Genomic DNA, 17,490 nt, shown 5'->3' with positions numbered 1-17,490 from the left:
TGTCTATGCACCTTTAATTGCACATTCTTTGCAACAGTTTTGAAAATAGTATAACAATTATCAGTGATTTACATTTTAGACTCGAAACCGCTTTTGTGAGACGGGGCAGGCTCCTTAACTGCAGTTTTGTATACCGCGTTCACGGCAGGTTCTCGCATTGTGAGCCACCTCGGCGAGACTGAAACAAAAGCTGGACAGTTTATTGCGACCAGGATACAAAGTCAATTAATTTCAGCGCAAGTATGTCAATTGTCTGCCTAGGATTTAGGCTTCCACGTTTAAGGCTCATCCAGCTTTAATAGGGCTGTTGCAGGATTAAGGAATTGCTTTGAAAATAGGAGCTTTTGAAGTAAATTTTAGCGAAAAACGCGTTTCTGGGCCGTAAAAAGTTCAAAAATTGTATTTTACCGCTAAACAGAGGACGGTTTCATGGTAGTGGACGAAAAAACTTGACGTTTGGGCATAAATTATTATACAAGGTGCCTTGGGTTCAACGAGTAGAATTTCAGGGACAATTCCAAAGAGAAAAAAAAAAACTTTTTTGTCCTATACGTATATGAAACTATTTTGAAGTCAAATCTCGAGAAGTCACAGCAACCCTCATGGAAAAGTATCCATTTTCTTCGATTTTAAGGGAAATTTTACTTTAATTTTTATGGAAATCGTAATTCATCACTAAAAATTACTAATGGCTACACATTTGCATGAGGGTTTATCTTTATCTCTAGAATCTGGAAAAAACTGTCATTATTAAAACTTTGGGTGACAGTGGTGGTCTCGTGAATTTTAACTTTCAGACCCATATTTATGAGAAAAAAAACTCTTATGTTGATTGAACAAAATTGATAGGAAATTCCTAACAAGTTCACATTTTATTGCAATGGAGTATTCATAAGAACCAATCATTAATTATAAAAATCCGTTACTATGAATCACTCCATGAACTTTGAGGCTATGTCTGGCCAATCGATATCGATACGATTTCGATAGAGCGCATGTTTGATGTATCAAATCCCATCTATAGACCGTATTCGGTAACGATTCGATGTATCGTTTGGTTCAAAACAATAGAACATAACTCAAACCAAACTGTAAGGATTTAAGTTGCAAAAGCTGAAATGAGAAATTTCCTGACAATTTCACTTTGCATTGGCATTTGGTATTCAAAAGAATAAAAAATCTGTTGCAAAAGACCGATCCCTCAGATTTCTGAATTTACTTTTGAGGCTATGTTTATGTTTTGAACCATCGATATCGATACAATCTTACCGTTTGATGTATCGAATACCATCTGCAAAAACAATATCATTGCGTTACGGTAGGTTTGGCAGCGCCGAGTCATCCAATCACCAAGCTTCGCTGTTATGCGGCTCGTTTGCGTATCCAGTCAAATATGCTCAACCAATGGAAAACGTCGGCGGATCGACCGGACGGACGTACGAAACGGACGCGGGGGCGAAGGGGGCTCATTTCGTCGCTCCTCAAACGTAAGAACCCATCCCAATTTTTACGTGAGCCCCGAGATCTATAGAGTCACATGGGGAACATGGCCCACCCGGAAATCGAGATACGCCTTTACGTCGAGGGAGGGACGATTTCCAAGGTGCACTCGGGAGTCCGCTCTAGATTACTGTAGGACTTTCCGGTTTATCGCGCGATTAGAGGCCGGCCATTAGATGTAGAAGATGATGAGTTGATAGGTTGATGGGACTTAAGGTCGCGGTTGCGGGTCAGCACGCGGTCGGGAATTCGGGCAGTGGCGTGGCATCGATTGTAATATCATTTAAACCTATGGTAAAGAATCGATTATTAAGGTGTTCGCTGCGAACACCCTGTTTATCGATCCTTTTCCATAGGTTTAAATGGCATAGCAATCGATATATCGCAGTTCACGCCACGCCACTGAATTCGGGGTGAGAAAAAGGCGGCACGCTGCGGAGACTCGAGCCAAGCCTCCCATATACTCCCGGCTTTGAGAGCTGCCTTTGCGAAAGTGGCCACAAAATGTATTCAAGACCCGTGAAAGCTAAACCGAGGATGGAGCGCGGCTGCGAAGGGGCGGAAACAATTTCTCCTCAGTTTGAACCACATTTTGCAATTGGGAATTGCTTCTTATGCTAAAATGGACTATTTGAACAGGGTTGGCGAGCAACCTTTTAACATAAATACGTCTGTTTCTGACTCCTTCACAGAAACGAGCTCTATGGCTAAACTGCTGTGCTAAGGAAAAACGCAGTATAAAAACAGTGTAGTAAATGTAAAATTAAAACATCCAAACTGAACGTCATTAAGCAGAACCATTGAATCTATGATTAGAATTTGAAAAAGAAAAGAAAAAAAACCGCTCGGCCGCATTGCATCGTGGGAGTCGATACTCTTAGCTCCTCCGCAGTTTTGCCAATGTTAGAACATTCCCTTGTCCTGTGAAATGTTTTATACTCAAAAACAATCTCCTCATTTTTATGTGCACTTGTACAGCTACATGTGTCACTTTAACTTTCTTCACCGTGCGTTGAAGTCTCTGGCGATCCGTGGATTGTTTCGTAAGCGGTGCACCGAAACACACGTTTGTTTTGGTAACGTTTAATTACAATCTCCAAGAAACCCGTTATTAAGTAAGATTTAAGAATTTTTTTAATTACTACACCTTTTTATTAAAACACTGGGCTTTCTTAGTTCTGGAAAGCATCTTTTAAATACAATAAGCAAAGGTTTTTCATTTTTGGTTCTAAGATAAAAAATTAAGAAATTTAAATGATCCCCATTGTCACCATAATTCATCTCTCTGAATGTTTCAAGGTCGTTTTGAGATGTTTGAGTTCTTCTCCGTTGCAAAAAAACAAAAAAAAAGACAACGCGTCTGAAATATATTATTGTTTTTGAAGATATTATAGTAACCTCTTTTGAGCGAGCACCCTACTGGTGTATTTAGAATCAAAGGGCTTGATTTACGGTATTTATTCTCCGCGCCATGGGCGAGAACTCATTTATCAAACAAACACTCACTATATCTTGACCCAGGTTCCTTCCCGTTCTGTTCTTACAAAAAATAAAAAGCAACGAGCCCAGTATCATCCTTCTAATGAAAAACACAGGACATTTTTACACTCGTTCTTGGCAACTGGGATGTTCAAATGCGCGCCTGGAAGAGAAGCTGTGGTACACAAGTGCACTCGAGGCCCTCAGCACGGTTTCCAAAGTATTAGAATATAATGCCGACCTTTCCAGGATTCGAGCCGAAATTTTGGTTTCAAAACGGGGTTTGGCAACGGTGAGGATGAGCCTTGACTCATACACTGCCGTGCTAAGGAAGACCGCCGTATGATCATTCGAGAGTTGCCAAATTTCCTTCGATAAAATGTTTATTTTCGAGGAACGTTATGAATATTTTCCCTTTAAATTTTCAGAATCTTTAGGGGAAATTGCGAACAAAATTATCTGAAAAATTGAGAGGGAAATATTTATAAGTTTACCAGGAAATTCGCGTTTCATCAAAGGAAATTTGGCAACACCTGAAGGCTCATACGGCGTTCTTCCTTAGGACGGCAGTACAGACCTTGATGGCTCATACTCTGCCCCACATACTCCGTAATGAACCTCATTTATTTATCATCTTGCCATCTTCTCCTCTTCACTTCACTCCCGCTTCACCCCCTCTCCATCTAATTACTTGCACAATTTATGAAGTTTCATCTTCCACTTCATTTTATGGTCAGAGCATGAATCGCTTTTATCAGCAATGTGTGTTCTGTGTCTTTTCTTAGGTGTCCCAGTCCTTAATTCACACATGACTTTCTGCTCCTCCTCCCGAGCAAGTCCAGCAGTTCTTCTTCCTGGTGTAATAAAAACGTGGTCTCCTCCTCTTTTCAACCTCATCAAATTTCCGTCCAATTAAACGAAATCAAATTTCATACGCGCTCCTGTCACATAAAACTGACCCTTTTTATTTACTTATTTCTTACATTTTAAATGATGTATGTTTGTATGATGCAAAACCAGCCGAACAGATGTAACGGGCGATTTTAAGCAGGGCGAAATTACACCAGCCACTGTAGAATTTTGTGTCAAAGTATGTTTTACATAAAGCAGAATCAACGTAAGGTTTGCTGAAATACATATAACAGTTTGATGTTGTAAGGCTGCAACCACGTATCTCGTTTGTGGTGCTTGAAAATCTTCCCTCCTATTTTATTTATTTAAAGGAGAATGGTTTTTGTAGAATTTTCTTCACATAGAGAAGAAAAATCATGGCAATTTTTAAGCATTGCCGTTTAGTATATAATCCTCCATTCAAAAAGTAAAGTATGATAGGAAGGCTCGCGCAAAAATACGTAGTTGCGGATTTATTTGTTGAATTTTTAAAATTTTAAATAAATCAATAGCAGGCTTTTAGACCATTCACGCAATTTTTTAGGGATTGCAGTGACAAGTTCAGTTTGGAGATTCATTTGTTATATTTTCAGGTGTCGTAGTTCTTTGTATACACAGCAAGAAAACTATTAAAATGTGAACCTGCAGTTTAAACAGTCCTAGAAGGGTAGGAGCGAAATCAATTATAGGTAAAAGCTACTTCGGTGTGGAATACCACACCGCCCTGAACCGCACCGTTGTGGATATTAGCACTACAGTCGCACTTTTCAATGACTATGTAAATCCGCATTTTACTTCCAGATATCTAACAGTGTGGTTTTGTAAATTGTGCAATTGGCGAGGGCCTGGTAAGCGACTCTTCTTGCAAAAAAGTATATGTGCTGAAGTTTCCTCGTGAAAATTTCTCGGAGATATGTAAAACTTGCAAATCTAGGTGATCTTATCTGAAAGATTCGCATATGAGTTCGTGGTCACATTTAATTCTCTGATTCTAAAATGCAGATACTGCGCTTCTCCGCATAGGTGCATCAGGGTTGCCAGATTTTGTTCAAAAAGATTTGTAATGATTTAAGAGAACAAGAGTCTCTGGAAATATTTAGAAATATTAGGACGTCCATCATAGATATGCTCATGCTCACTTTCCCTATCGGAAATTTTTTTATTTTTTTAATTTATTTTGCTAAATCATGGTGACAATTCATGAATTGAAAATAACCTGAATCGCGTCGATTCGCGGAGCGTTCATTAAGACATTTTTTCTTTATGTAGTTATTTTTCTTATAACAATCATGGTTTTATTTTTCATGCTGATGGAATCCCGTTAAATTAGAGAAACATTCCCACAATCTCGGCAACTACTGATGGCGCTAACCAGGTTTTGAATTTCCAATCTTCATTCGATTGTTTAAAAAAGGGTCTTTAAAGTTTCGACCAACTAGCTCAAAATATCCGTAACTAATGTACTTTTGTTTCTCTCGATGTTACTCAGAGGTCGCGACTTGTCAGTGGCTAGGGCACTGGATTATCGTCCATGCAATTCAGGTACATACTGACGACCTGAGCTTGATTTTTAACAAGGTTGCAAATTTTCAAACCTAAAATTTGGTCAGTGTAACCCAAAGAAAAAAATGTAAGCTGCACATTTGAGTTACTTTGTATCCACACTCGGAAAAAAAAAAAAAAAAAAAAAAAAAAAAAAAAAAAAAAACCACATTGGATCTAGAGTCCAGACTCTTATAAACATCGACAAGAAAAAATAATCTTGATTCAATCGGATTTTTCCTTAAGTCAAGAACCTAGCCTCTTAATTTGAGCGGATTTTCTTTTGATTTACGCTTAAATCTGATTGAATCAAGAGTATTTTTTCTTGTCAATGTTTTCAAGAGTCTGGACTCTTGATCCGATGTGTGTGTGTTTTTTTCCAGTGCAACTTCCCGTATTGACACGAAATGTCTGTTATGTTTTTGCACGTAAAATTTTTGATGTTTCATCCTCAATATTAGAAAGGCGTTTGGGGGGCTCACTATAAAATTAAGTCACTTTATGTGATACATCGAAAATGAGCCTTATGATGTTTGTCGTGATATCACGCGGCAACGTCGAAATAAGTAAAGTACAGCGAAATCTCATGGAAGTGGAGGCGATGAAGCGGTTACAGCTGATAAAAGGATAAGTGGCGTTTTAATCATGATCTCAAGATTCGTGACGAGATCGCGAGGTGCGGCAGAGAAGAGGTTGTCTACCGAGGCAATTTCCCATTTTCTGCGAATCCACCCGCACCCGCACCCAAGCTCCTTTCCAGGCAAAATATTATTCCCATCGTTCTCGCGGAGTCGCCAAATCACAACCTCCTTCGTAATAATAATGAAATATCTGTACACGAAATCGGCCGTCTTTGTCATCATCTGTTCCTTTTTCCTTGTCTTGTGAGAGCAAAAATCATGGGTGGATCTAAGGAGTACCCCCCCCCCCCGGTCGCCCGTAAAAAAGGTGGTAGAGGGGCAGGGAGGAAGGAAGGAAGTAGTAGTAGTAAGATAAGTTTGTTTTTATCCAAAGTTTACCCATAAGCTACCTCGGTATTTACTCAGAGGAATGATGTTCCCGGAGACTTTAACGCAAGGATAGAAAAGTAAACGTGATGGGTCAGTCTCAAAGAAAGAAAGTAGTATTAGTAATATAATGTTATTTTAAAGCGGTGCTTTAGCATCTAAGGCTATTTACACCGTAATAAATTTACATGGAAAAGAAAGAAAGAAAGAAAGAAAGAAAGAAAGAAAGTAGTTGTAGTAAGATAAGTTCATTTTAAAGCGGTGCTTTAGCATCTAAGGCCATTTACACCTCTGTGTGTTTACATGGAAATCAAGGTTACATCAGTAAAAATACAAAAGGGTTGAGGGGAAAGGTTAAATTTTGAGTTTGATGGAGCGTATAAATTCAAAAAATTTTACAGGATGAGTATTCAGAAGTAAATTTTTAAGAGAGGGTAAGGGGCAGGGAAAAAAACGTTTTCGGATTTCTTCATAAAGTGAGCAACTTATAAGAACGTGATCTACTGTTAAGGGGGAATTTGGGCAAGAAGTACAAGCAGGGCGGTTTGATTGGGTCATCAAATAGCTATGGGAAAAATTTGTGTGACCAATTCTCAGTCTAGTTTGGACTACTTGTTGAAGTCGAGTCAAATGAAAGTTTTCAGATGAAGTTGAAGTAGGCAATACATAAAAACCACCCGTTTCAACCAATAAGCACGTTCCTTTTTCCCTTTGTCTTCTCCGTCTACCGCTTAGTCTATCGACTTCGATAATTATCTTGGTAATCGTGATAATTGTTCGAGTAGGGCTGTTAAAAAGGTCGTGGGCACTAAAGCCAAAATCGGCGGACTTGAAAACTCAAGTTGGCCTTTGCGTTGGAGGTTGGACCATTGGCGGATCCAGCAATTTGGCAACACCGGGTTTCCTCCATTTAAACCTATAGAAATGTATCGATTCGTGGAGGGGCCAGGCCCTCCCACAAGAATCGATTACTTAAGATAGGTTTAAATGGAGGAAACCCGGTGTTGCCAAATTGCTGGATCCGCTTTTGCGTTGGACCCTCGTTTGGATTCATAAGAGATTCTATTGTGGCCCGAAAGATAAGCCGCACAAGCGATCGTCCCTTCTCTGACGTAAAGGCATATCTGGATTTCCATTTGAGCCCCGTAAAGCATTGGGTCAAACGGGGAACAGGGCTTACGTGAAATTGAGATACGCCCTTACGAACGAGCAAGGACGGGACTGGAACGGCACTGAATTTGATCAAAAGCGTGAGAACGGACCAAGCTAGTCATAACTCAATGGTGGACAGAGCGAAGAAAGAGTCATTAGAGGAGCCCCGGAGGGAAGAAGAAACTAGGCGACGATTGTTAGAGCGTCCGCGGCGCGGCGTCCGCAGGTGGCTGACGGAACACGGCGCATGGGCACGAGACACGCAGAATGAACCCATTCACAACAAATCGATCACCATGTGCTACGATCTATCGATTCAGATGAGTTGATAATCGGAGCCGCAAGCCGGACCCCGCACGGTGCGGCTCTGAGAACCACAAAATGGAGACAAGTTAATACGATCCGGAGGTGATAAGCTCATTTGATCAAGTGTTAAGGGGAGACTAGAACTTTGGGGCGTGGCAGTGTTGTCAGGATGATCGCATATAGTGCTCTCATTCTCTGTCCATCAAAATTCCGAGATTCGGAACTTTTATCCCCAATTTCTCCTACTCCGTGACCGTCAGAAGTTCCGGGATTCTTTTTGGATTTTTTCAAAAGTTCCCAGAAAGTTCCGGAAAATGCAAAAAATCCGGAACATTTCAGGAATTTCAAAAGTTCCCGGAAAAGCTCAGGAAAATCTCAAAAGTTCCGAAATTTGTAACTAGTTCCGGGAAATGAGAGAGCACTGATCGCATAGGCGGGTCCAGACACTTCAAACAGGTGGGGAGAGGGGCGGAGAGGGTCCAGGGGGCTTCCCCAGAGACCTTTCTCAGACGATTGTTTTAAGGCATCTTACATGCAGTTTGAGGCAATTTCGTCATGAATATTCACCAAGTATAAGCATCCTTCATCTCCTTTCCTTCATTCCTTATCTTTCCTTTTTCTTCATCTTTTTTCTTGGGGGGGGGGGGGGGCTACATCCCTTACGTCTCCTTCCTTGGATCTGCCTAAGGATAGTCAGAACCTTAAGACAACAAGATTGTCGATATCAAACCAACAGAGAGACCGTCACGGTATCCATCCCTAAATATTAATAAAGGACGTCAAATCTAGTCCCTGCGGTACTTACAATGTATTTTTTGTCCATGAAAAATCGGCAGTCGCTTTTCAGATGCAAATATCGGGGCAACGGATAATTTTTGGACAAAAATGGATATGAGAAAATAAATCCTTGCATCATAATGTTAGGCGCAAGCATTGGAGGGAAATGAATATTGTCGGCTCTTTCACATGGAGTCCAAACCGCACCACCGGCCAATCAAAAGCGCTAGGCCGGACTTGCGTGCAGTCGAGTGTGTTTTGAAGCACGGTGAAAGGACCAACAAAATTCGGCCTCCGATCGAAATGCCGTGCATGGTTTTCTACTGCTGAATAGGACCCCTTCAATCATTCTAGAACGGGTGAAATCCGCGATAAGGTGATGTGACGTGACGTGATGCTTCTGGTGCGCCGCGTCGGTGACGGCCCCGACGGGACGGGGCGAGAAGAATGCCGACAGGAGAAGGAGGAGCGAGGAAAGTGGGGTAATCGGCGAGCGAAGGGTAAATGAAGGCAAATGGCAAAACAATGGGCGGGGGGCGAGGATAGGGGGCGAGCGACATGAAGAAACGGCGCGGAGCGTTTAAAGGCGACACGCGTGTCGTACAAGCCGGCGGAATCTTGATGAAACTCAAACAGAAAGAGCGCGCAGGTCGCGGAAATTGACTTAACCGACTGTGAAAAATGATAATGATTAATAGCCGCGCGGAATGATTAATGAAAAGCATTAATGATAAGCGTCGCGTCAGTGGAGCCGACCGGGACGGGGAAAACCAGCGAAAAGAGGAGAAAATGGTGGGAGGAGGGGGGACGAGAGTGACGGAGTGATGCCGGCTGATCCCAATTAGCGGTCGCGAAACGTGCTGCCGGTACTGCCGGAGATCGGGCGACTGGATAGACGCCGAGACTGCATCTCCGGCTAGGCCGGGGGAGCAAGGTGTGTGTGCTGCCAGGCCGGGCTCGAACATCTCATAGGTGTGTGCAGATATTGGAAAGTGGCAGGGGATCGTGAGAACCAGAACATCTCGGTCAGTGTAACCCCACCGCCGCTCCCGCCCCCGCGCCCACCCTCGCCGGCCCTCCCTGGCCCCTCCCCCTTCGCGCCCACCCCCCATCCCCGTTCCGATGCCACCGCCGAACCGCGCTCCGCTCGCGCACCGCGTGCCGCGGACCATCCTAATGCCCACTTGTTCCATGCAAAGACAGCGTATTTTAGAGACCCTGTACCAGAGCCGAAGTGCAGGGTGACATGAAACGTAGAAAGAATTGAAAGATTTGAAATTTCAGTGAAATATTCCATGAAATTTTACGAGGCTGCGGAATATTTCATATTTTTTAGGGGCTAGAGTATACAATCCCCACTCAAACACTATCATAGAAGAAAGTCACAATGTTTACATTGTGCGGAACATGAGAAGGAACCGGTATTTTTCAGTATCTTTCAGAAATTTCATGAAATATTTCACGTGAAATTCCAAAATTGTATTTTTCGTGAAATTTTGCAATACGGCCAAAGAAGGATCCTCCTTTAACCTATTAGCGACAGGTGGAAATTTTTACTTTCAAGCATTCATTAAACCCTTCCTGACAATAGAATGATTTAGTGACTAAGTTATTCGATTTTACCTACTTGGAAGAAGCATAGTCGCGTCACGTGTTGCGGCACATCTAACTTTTCTACCACGCGTTAAAGTCTCTGAGTCAGTGGAAAAAAGAACGAATTCTCATTCATTTTGTGGATGTACATTGTGCAAGTTCACCTAATTCGTAGTTCAAATAGAAGTATCACTTGTTTGGTATTATCTAACTTTTCTACTCGCGCGTTAAAGTCTCCGATTCAGCGGTAAAGAAGCCAAGTTCTCCTTCGTGAAAGCTGTACATAATTCTTTCAGTGGGATGCAGACGTGTGTTACGGGTGCGTTACAAGGAGAAGGGTTGGAGTCCTAAGCTCCTATTCTCAGCGTCACGTAATTTATGACCGGTCTCTAACTGAATAGAAATGAAAAAAGAAAATCACTGCGAGATGCCAGAGAAAGTTCGTTTGATTGCATTTATTCAAGCACAGTTTCTGAAATAGAAGGCATTTTTGACAATCCCTTTCAGCCGGTTTGCGAAGGTAGGCTACCAGCTGCTATTTGACTTAATATTTTGAATGGAGGCATTATATCGGCTAGCAGACCTATATTATAGGAAAGGCATTCTGTCGTTCTGCGGAAAACGCCGTATGAGCCTTTAGATGTTGTTAAATTACCTTTGACAAATCACGAATATTCGGGTTAGTTCATGGTAATTTCTGTTCCTGTTTTTCAGAAATTTTTTTTCCTAGTTTTATCTGAAATACAAAAAAATTTCAAGGAAAAATATTCATATCATTCTTCAAAAATAAATATTTTCTGAAAAGTAATGTGGCATCATTCAAATGCTCATATACGGCGTTCTTCCTTGACACGGATGTACTGAAGTGCATTTCGGTAACATGTAGAAGTAGAATAAAATTGTAAGTAAAGTAAGGAATAATAACAAAGATGCGTAACTGTCTTTAGTGGAGTCCAACGTAGCAGATAAAAACTAAACGAGTGAGTAATATTTCCTCAGCTTGAACGTTTCTAGGCTGATGTGGACGTACTTATGCTAAAAGGAACTATGTGCATAGAATGTGTGTGCGACATAGTTCCTTTTAGCATAAATAAATCCATATGAGTCTTTTGATGGGCGTTAACAGGGAGGGTCTTCAAGACCACGTTAAGGGCACTTATAGACCAGACATATGTCGGACGAGAACTCACGTTCGTAACTGTTTCAGATTTCATAACGATTAACGTACACATTATTGAGATACGGTGGTAGTTTTATGATTCATATGCGAGATGCCGGCAATCGGCTCGAAAGCATAAAGTTGAGCAATGCGTGCATTAACACGGTTGTTGTACGGAGCGTCCAATTTTAAGACACTTTCGCGAAATTCACTCGACAACGCGAACGCACCGCGAAAGCGCGGTCCGCCCCTCCTTGCACCGCCTTTCATCTCGGAGTCTCGCAGATGCAACAGTCCGGTCAAGACTCGTATTAAAAGTAGCGAAATAAATCAGTCGAGCTCTCCTCTTCTTTCCCAAATAATTTATAACCCCGTGCAAGGAGGAGCTCTTAGTCTTAAAGACATGCTTAAATACGTAAATTATGATAAATTGTATTCTTATCGGCGACTCTGATCTGGAAAATTAAACGGAGATGCGCTCCTACGGATAGTGTGCCATAAATTCTTCCTTCTGGTTTTATTTTGCAACAAATAAGTGTTCCGAGGCTCAATATCAACAAGCATTAGCACTTAAAAGCAGGCCTCTATCTGTCCAACCGGACGAGCGACCTGCATCGTATTAACATACGGACAATCACATAAGAATATACTCCTTATAAATGTGCATTTTCAATTATTTTAAGGAATCGTGTGTGGAGCTAAATCAAATTTGCATTCATTTTAAGAAAATCGGCTTCGAAGTCACTCAGGACGGAGAGTGGATACCTCCATCGCTGGTTTAGTGCCGTGTTCGCCATTTCGCCATTCCTATTTGAACTCTTTTACTTTATCGATCGGAGTAAATGAAGATAGTCAATGACCCGTTTATAGTATTCATTGATTCATCGGGATGATCTTGCTGACACAGAGCGCACGCTTTTGTTTATTGCTGCGCTTACAAGATGATCACTGCTCTGAATGCCTCACTTGCTGACCCTGTAAAATTAATGTCCTCATCCTGATTATAATTCCGGTTTCGAAATCACTCTTTCCTACTTTACAGCAAGATATTCTTCGAGCAGCAGGTACTTTAAAAACTTTTTACGTCTGAACTACTCACTGTGGCATGAGTCTGTGTAGCGATACTGTGAGGCAAAATGTCTGTCCATTTTTCTCCATCCTTTAATGAAACTCTGGAAAAACGCGAGAAAGTCAAATTTTCCTTAAACAAAATTCGGTGTAAGGCGGTATATTTTGGCCTAGTGTGTGGATTGAAGGCGTTTTTTATGGCCTTTCTTAGTTGCCTTTGAATATGCAAGTTCATGAATACTCACAGAAGTTTCTTGTTCCACACGAATAATGTAGGATTTCATAGAACAATTTTGCATGCCGCGCATTTTTTACTCTCTGTAAAAATCTCATATCCAAATGTTTTTTTTTACTCTTTTAAACGTTTTAATAATTGTGTACAGTGATTTTATAACAATATTTAAACTTAGGGAAAGATTATCTGAACAGGACTTGAAATTAGCTGAAGCTAACCTCCCTCCACTTAATCGGTGATTCTATCTTCCTCTGTCCAACAACATGCTCTGAGACATTTTCTTCTTCACCTTTTTAGAATGTGGCTGCAAAATTGTTTTTGTTCATCTACTCTTTTAGAAAAAGAAGGGAAAAAATGGAGTAACTAACCGTACATTTTCGTTTGTTTGTTTCAGTCGTTCTTTGGGCGTACATACAACAACCTAAATGCGATCTCAGAGTGCAAGAACAACGGCGAATGCATCATCAACAAAAAGAACAGGACGTCGTGCAAGGCGTGTCGGCTGCGGAAATGTCTGCAAGTTGGCATGTCGAAGAGTGGTTCTAGGTACGGTCGTAGGTCGAATTGGTTCAAAATTCACTGTCTGCTGCAGGAGCAAGGCTCAGCCGGCGGTGCAGCTCTCGGAGCCGGGCTCCTGGGCGAGAACGGCCTCAACAGCGCACTCTACCCCTTCCACTCGGCCAACTTCCTGACAACAGACAAATACGTCCAAGCCAATCTCAACGGCTACACGCCGCAGTTCTTCGATACCACCAGCAACAACAATAACAACAGTAGTAGCATCAACAACAACAATAACAACACGTTTAGCAAATCCAGTCTCAATAACAACAATAGCAATAGCAATAGCAATAACAACAACCAAATCAAGGGGAAGAAGTCTAGTAAACAGGAAGAGGACGGGCGAAAGTCTTCCGATTCCACGGGTTCATCGGTTACCGAGGATGAATCTAGATCGGCCAGCGCTTCCTCCGTCTTCCGTTCCCACCACACTCCCTCGCCCCTCAGCGAGAAAGACTACCTAAGCCAGAAGAAGTTCTCGGTGGCCATGCCGCCCTTAAGCTCTAGTTCTCCTCTAGCCATGAGTGGATCCAAAAGCTTACCCTTCAGCTCACCCATTAGTAGTCATTTCCTAATTCCTTACATCTCACCTCACCATCGACCCCACCCTCTACTGCCTTTCTCGGCCACGCGGCCTGGCCTGACGCCTACCTCGGCAGGGAGCCTTCTTTACTTAGATCCTCTATCAAATGCGGCTCCTTGGTCCGTTCGGAGCGGGGGTGACCTACTTCTATGCAGTCCTGCTCCTGGAGGGGTTGCCGTCGAGCAAGAGCGACCCATAGATTTGTCCGTCAAATCATCCCCAACGACTTCACCTCTCCAAACTGTTCCTTCACCCGCGTCCCCGGTCAAAGACGAATCCGACGACGAGTCCTTGGACGTGATCAAACCAGTTCCATCTCCGCTAGATCTAACTAATAAGGCACCTACCGCCATATCGAATCCAATCACGTCTCTAGACTAATCAAACACTTCATGAGACCTTAAAACAGGTAGTCAGATTGGGTCTCATGGAATATCTTTTGATACTTAATTGTGATAATTTTTCTTGAGCTGATTAAGAGAGCAAGACTTGGTAATATAAGACGTTTCTTTCTTCATCGGTCGGGGCTTTCTCAGAGCGTCCAGCGCCAGATTGAACAGTTCTCTGCTTGTAAGTAAACATCACAGAGAATATCCCTTACTTGAAGGGCCTTAGACTCCTATTTTATTTGTTTTTATGTTTGTTTGTTAGCTAAATTGTTGGTTCCAAATGCTAAAATTCTTACGATTAGGGTCTTGTAAACATACCTTTAATTGTTACATTCCGTTCACTTTAAACAAAAAAATCAGGCAAAAAATGTAATATTTTAACATATTTCCTGTTGTGAATTCATTTTAGAGGGAAGATTTTCAATCTCTTCTTTGAAAAATGGTCATGTTTCCTATTCCCTGGAGACGGAGAAAAGCATGATGAGAATCTTTTTGGTTCTCTATCTCCAGAAAGTAATTATCTTTCTCTTTTGCACATAATTTCTGTTAATTTGTCAAACTTTGTTACACAACTTTTTATACAACAAGCTAAAAACATTAGAATAAAAGAACAACATATTTGTCAGAGTTATAACTACTGATATCCAAATCAGATTAATGATGTTGATTCTCATTAAAGATGTAATTAAAATTTCTAAAAAATTTTACGGAATGTTCAGTTGATTTTCCGCCTACTTTAACTTTCAAGTCTTTCCCATCAATATTTTCTGAAAATTATGCTCAAGTTCTAATTTTTTTATCGGTGAACAGTTATTTTTACTTTCCTTGTATGAAGTTTGCTCAAGCAGTGTAAGGATTTACGAAGCTCATCCTAATTTTGATGACGTCATAGGATTCATAGCTTTTCATGTAAAAGGGAAACCGGTGCAGGACATATTGAAATCCACCTTAAATAAAGGAGTAGTTGACTTTTTTCAACTTCTTGATTTTTCAATTTGATTGAGCTCCTTAACTTGATTCAACTTTTTAATTTTATAATTAAAATACAAAAGGATATATCATAAGTTGGTAATTAAAAAAAGAAAGAAAAAAAGTTTGTTGTTTCTAGAAAATAAATTAATCGGCGTCAATTACAAAACATGTAAATTTAAGATTTGTATATTTGTGTGAGTTTTAAGCGTAGAAATTTGCTATTTTTCCTTTTAGAACAATTGTGTACATTTTTAAGCCAAAGAAATTTTAAATTAATGGTTTAAATCTTTTAAATTCTCACGAATAAAGTTTTTGTTATTTTTTCATACGAGTTATTGAAATAAAGACTGTATTAATGATTGATTTCGATTTTTTTTCATTGTTTATCCCAGATAGAGTAATGTCGGAATAATCGAAGTCCAATATGTAGTTAAGGGCTAAAGAACTTTACTATATTCTCACCGACTTGAGATCTCACAGGAGACCATGCGGCGGCTCGTTTGCCTACAGGATAACTTAAATACCCGGTATCATGGCCCTTCAAGTTCATAAGTACTTGGCTGAGGGCCCATCAAGTACGTAAGGCATTATGATCGACTTTTTGACCCCCCACCCCCTTGTAAGGCACTTTGAAGACAATCTCTGACCCCCCTTTTGAATTACGTCAGATTGACTTGACACCTTTAATACCACCAATTTTTAGAAGATAACGGAGAGAGTCTGAAAAGTACTGGGAAAACAATATCATTTGTTTTTAAGTAAACTCAGGTCCCCTCCTCTTCTCACGGTGCTACTAAAAAGGCTCCTTTGATGTTAATCCACATCGTACACACATACCGTTCTCTAACTAAGTATGTCGACAATTTAGATGGCTCGATTCTTTCGAAATTGTCGGTCACGCTTCTTTAGCTATTAACAACAGAGATGACAATGTAATGTTCCAAAAACAAACACAAGCAAATTCGTGAACGAAGCTTAAAGCTCAAATTTTCTTGGGCCATTCAGGGGAACATTGAACAATTTGCCGTTAAAATCTTTTTCAATTTGACTCCGCAAAAATTGCTCTGCTCCTAAAATTTTTTTCCTCGTCAACCAACTAGAGGGCCCTCTTGCCGGAGGATGACACGTACCCATACTGCCATGCTAAGGAAAAACTTTGTTAAGAACCTTCAGGCGTCGCCAAATTTTATTTGATAAGATACGAATTTCCTGCTAAACTTATTAATATTTGTCTTCCATTCTTTTAGACAATTTTGTTCGTAATTTTACCTAAAGTTCTTGAAATTTCCAGGAATTACGAATATATTCATAACTTTCTCCGAAAATGAACGTTTTATCGAAGGAAATTTGGCAACTCTCGAATGTTCACACGGTGTTCTTCCTTAGCACGGCAGTATATGATATGGCGAAGATGTATGATTATTTATGAAAAAGTTACAGAGTTTTCACAATGATGTCTCTTACTCGGAATATTTGCTAGCAGACGACCACACCAGAGGAAATGGTTTGATGCGTAGCTAAAGTTAGAGCGGAACAAACTTAAAAAAACTATGAACCTAAGAAATTAGTGTATTTGAAGAGAGAATAATTGAACAGAAATGTCATGAAAAATTCCACATGTATAAAACGTTGCGTGGAATACACACAAATAGTAGCTTTAATCCCAGACGGGAAGAGATGACTCTAACGCAACGTCAGTTCGCCTTCAACGCATAGTGTAGGCAACACGAGCGTCCATGTGGCCGAATAGTAGTATCACCGTCAATGTCATGATCATTCTCTCTTTTTTTCTATATATTATTTTATTGTGATCTTCTGGCACGATAATAAATCAAATTGTTATTAAATATTAAATGAAAGCTAACTAGAGCAAAATCAGTCTCAGAAACAGAGGCATATTTGGCCTGAAAAAAACAAATATTTACCCCCTCATTCTAAAAACTTGAGGTAACTATGTGAGGAATTTAAATCGGATCAAAACAATGGTAAGTGAATATTATATAGCGCTTTGGCGTTAGAGCCTTTTTGACAATGACTGAACTCTCCAGATGTTTTTTACGCATTAAATCACGTTTTTTGCTTGCCACTTAAAAACTAGATGCATCTATTCCATTATTAAGGCATAGAGGCATCCAGTTGTTGAAATGATGTCTGAAAGACCCATGACAAAGTGATACGAAGCGTCTCTTGTGAATTGGGCCGCAAGCAGTCAAGAAAAGCCTCCTTCAGTTGTATATAATATGGATGTATTTCTGCCAAATAGAACTAGGTGCATT

The 17,490-nt window shown here is 40.7% G+C and overlaps 1 protein-coding gene across 1 annotated transcript in view; it reads left to right on the top strand.

Moving 5' to 3' along the window:
* LOC109029701 (uncharacterized) overlaps nt 1-15,577 on the top strand; it is an 85,365-nt gene extending 69,788 nt beyond the window's left edge. Inside the window, exon 3 of the mRNA XM_019040284.2 lies at nt 13,104-15,577. Within this exon, the coding sequence (XP_018895829.1) occupies nt 13,104-14,234 (1,131 nt within the window). The 3' untranslated portion in view covers nt 14,235-15,577. The remainder of the gene's footprint in view (nt 1-13,103) is intronic.
* The last annotated feature ends 1,913 nt before the right edge of the window (nt 15,578-17,490 follow it).

This window comes from Bemisia tabaci, chromosome 2 (genome assembly GCF_918797505.1).
Source record: "Bemisia tabaci chromosome 2, PGI_BMITA_v3".
NCBI classification, from domain to species: domain Eukaryota; kingdom Metazoa; phylum Arthropoda; class Insecta; order Hemiptera; family Aleyrodidae; genus Bemisia; species Bemisia tabaci.
This window is presented reverse-complemented; position numbering and strand designations above follow the sequence as displayed.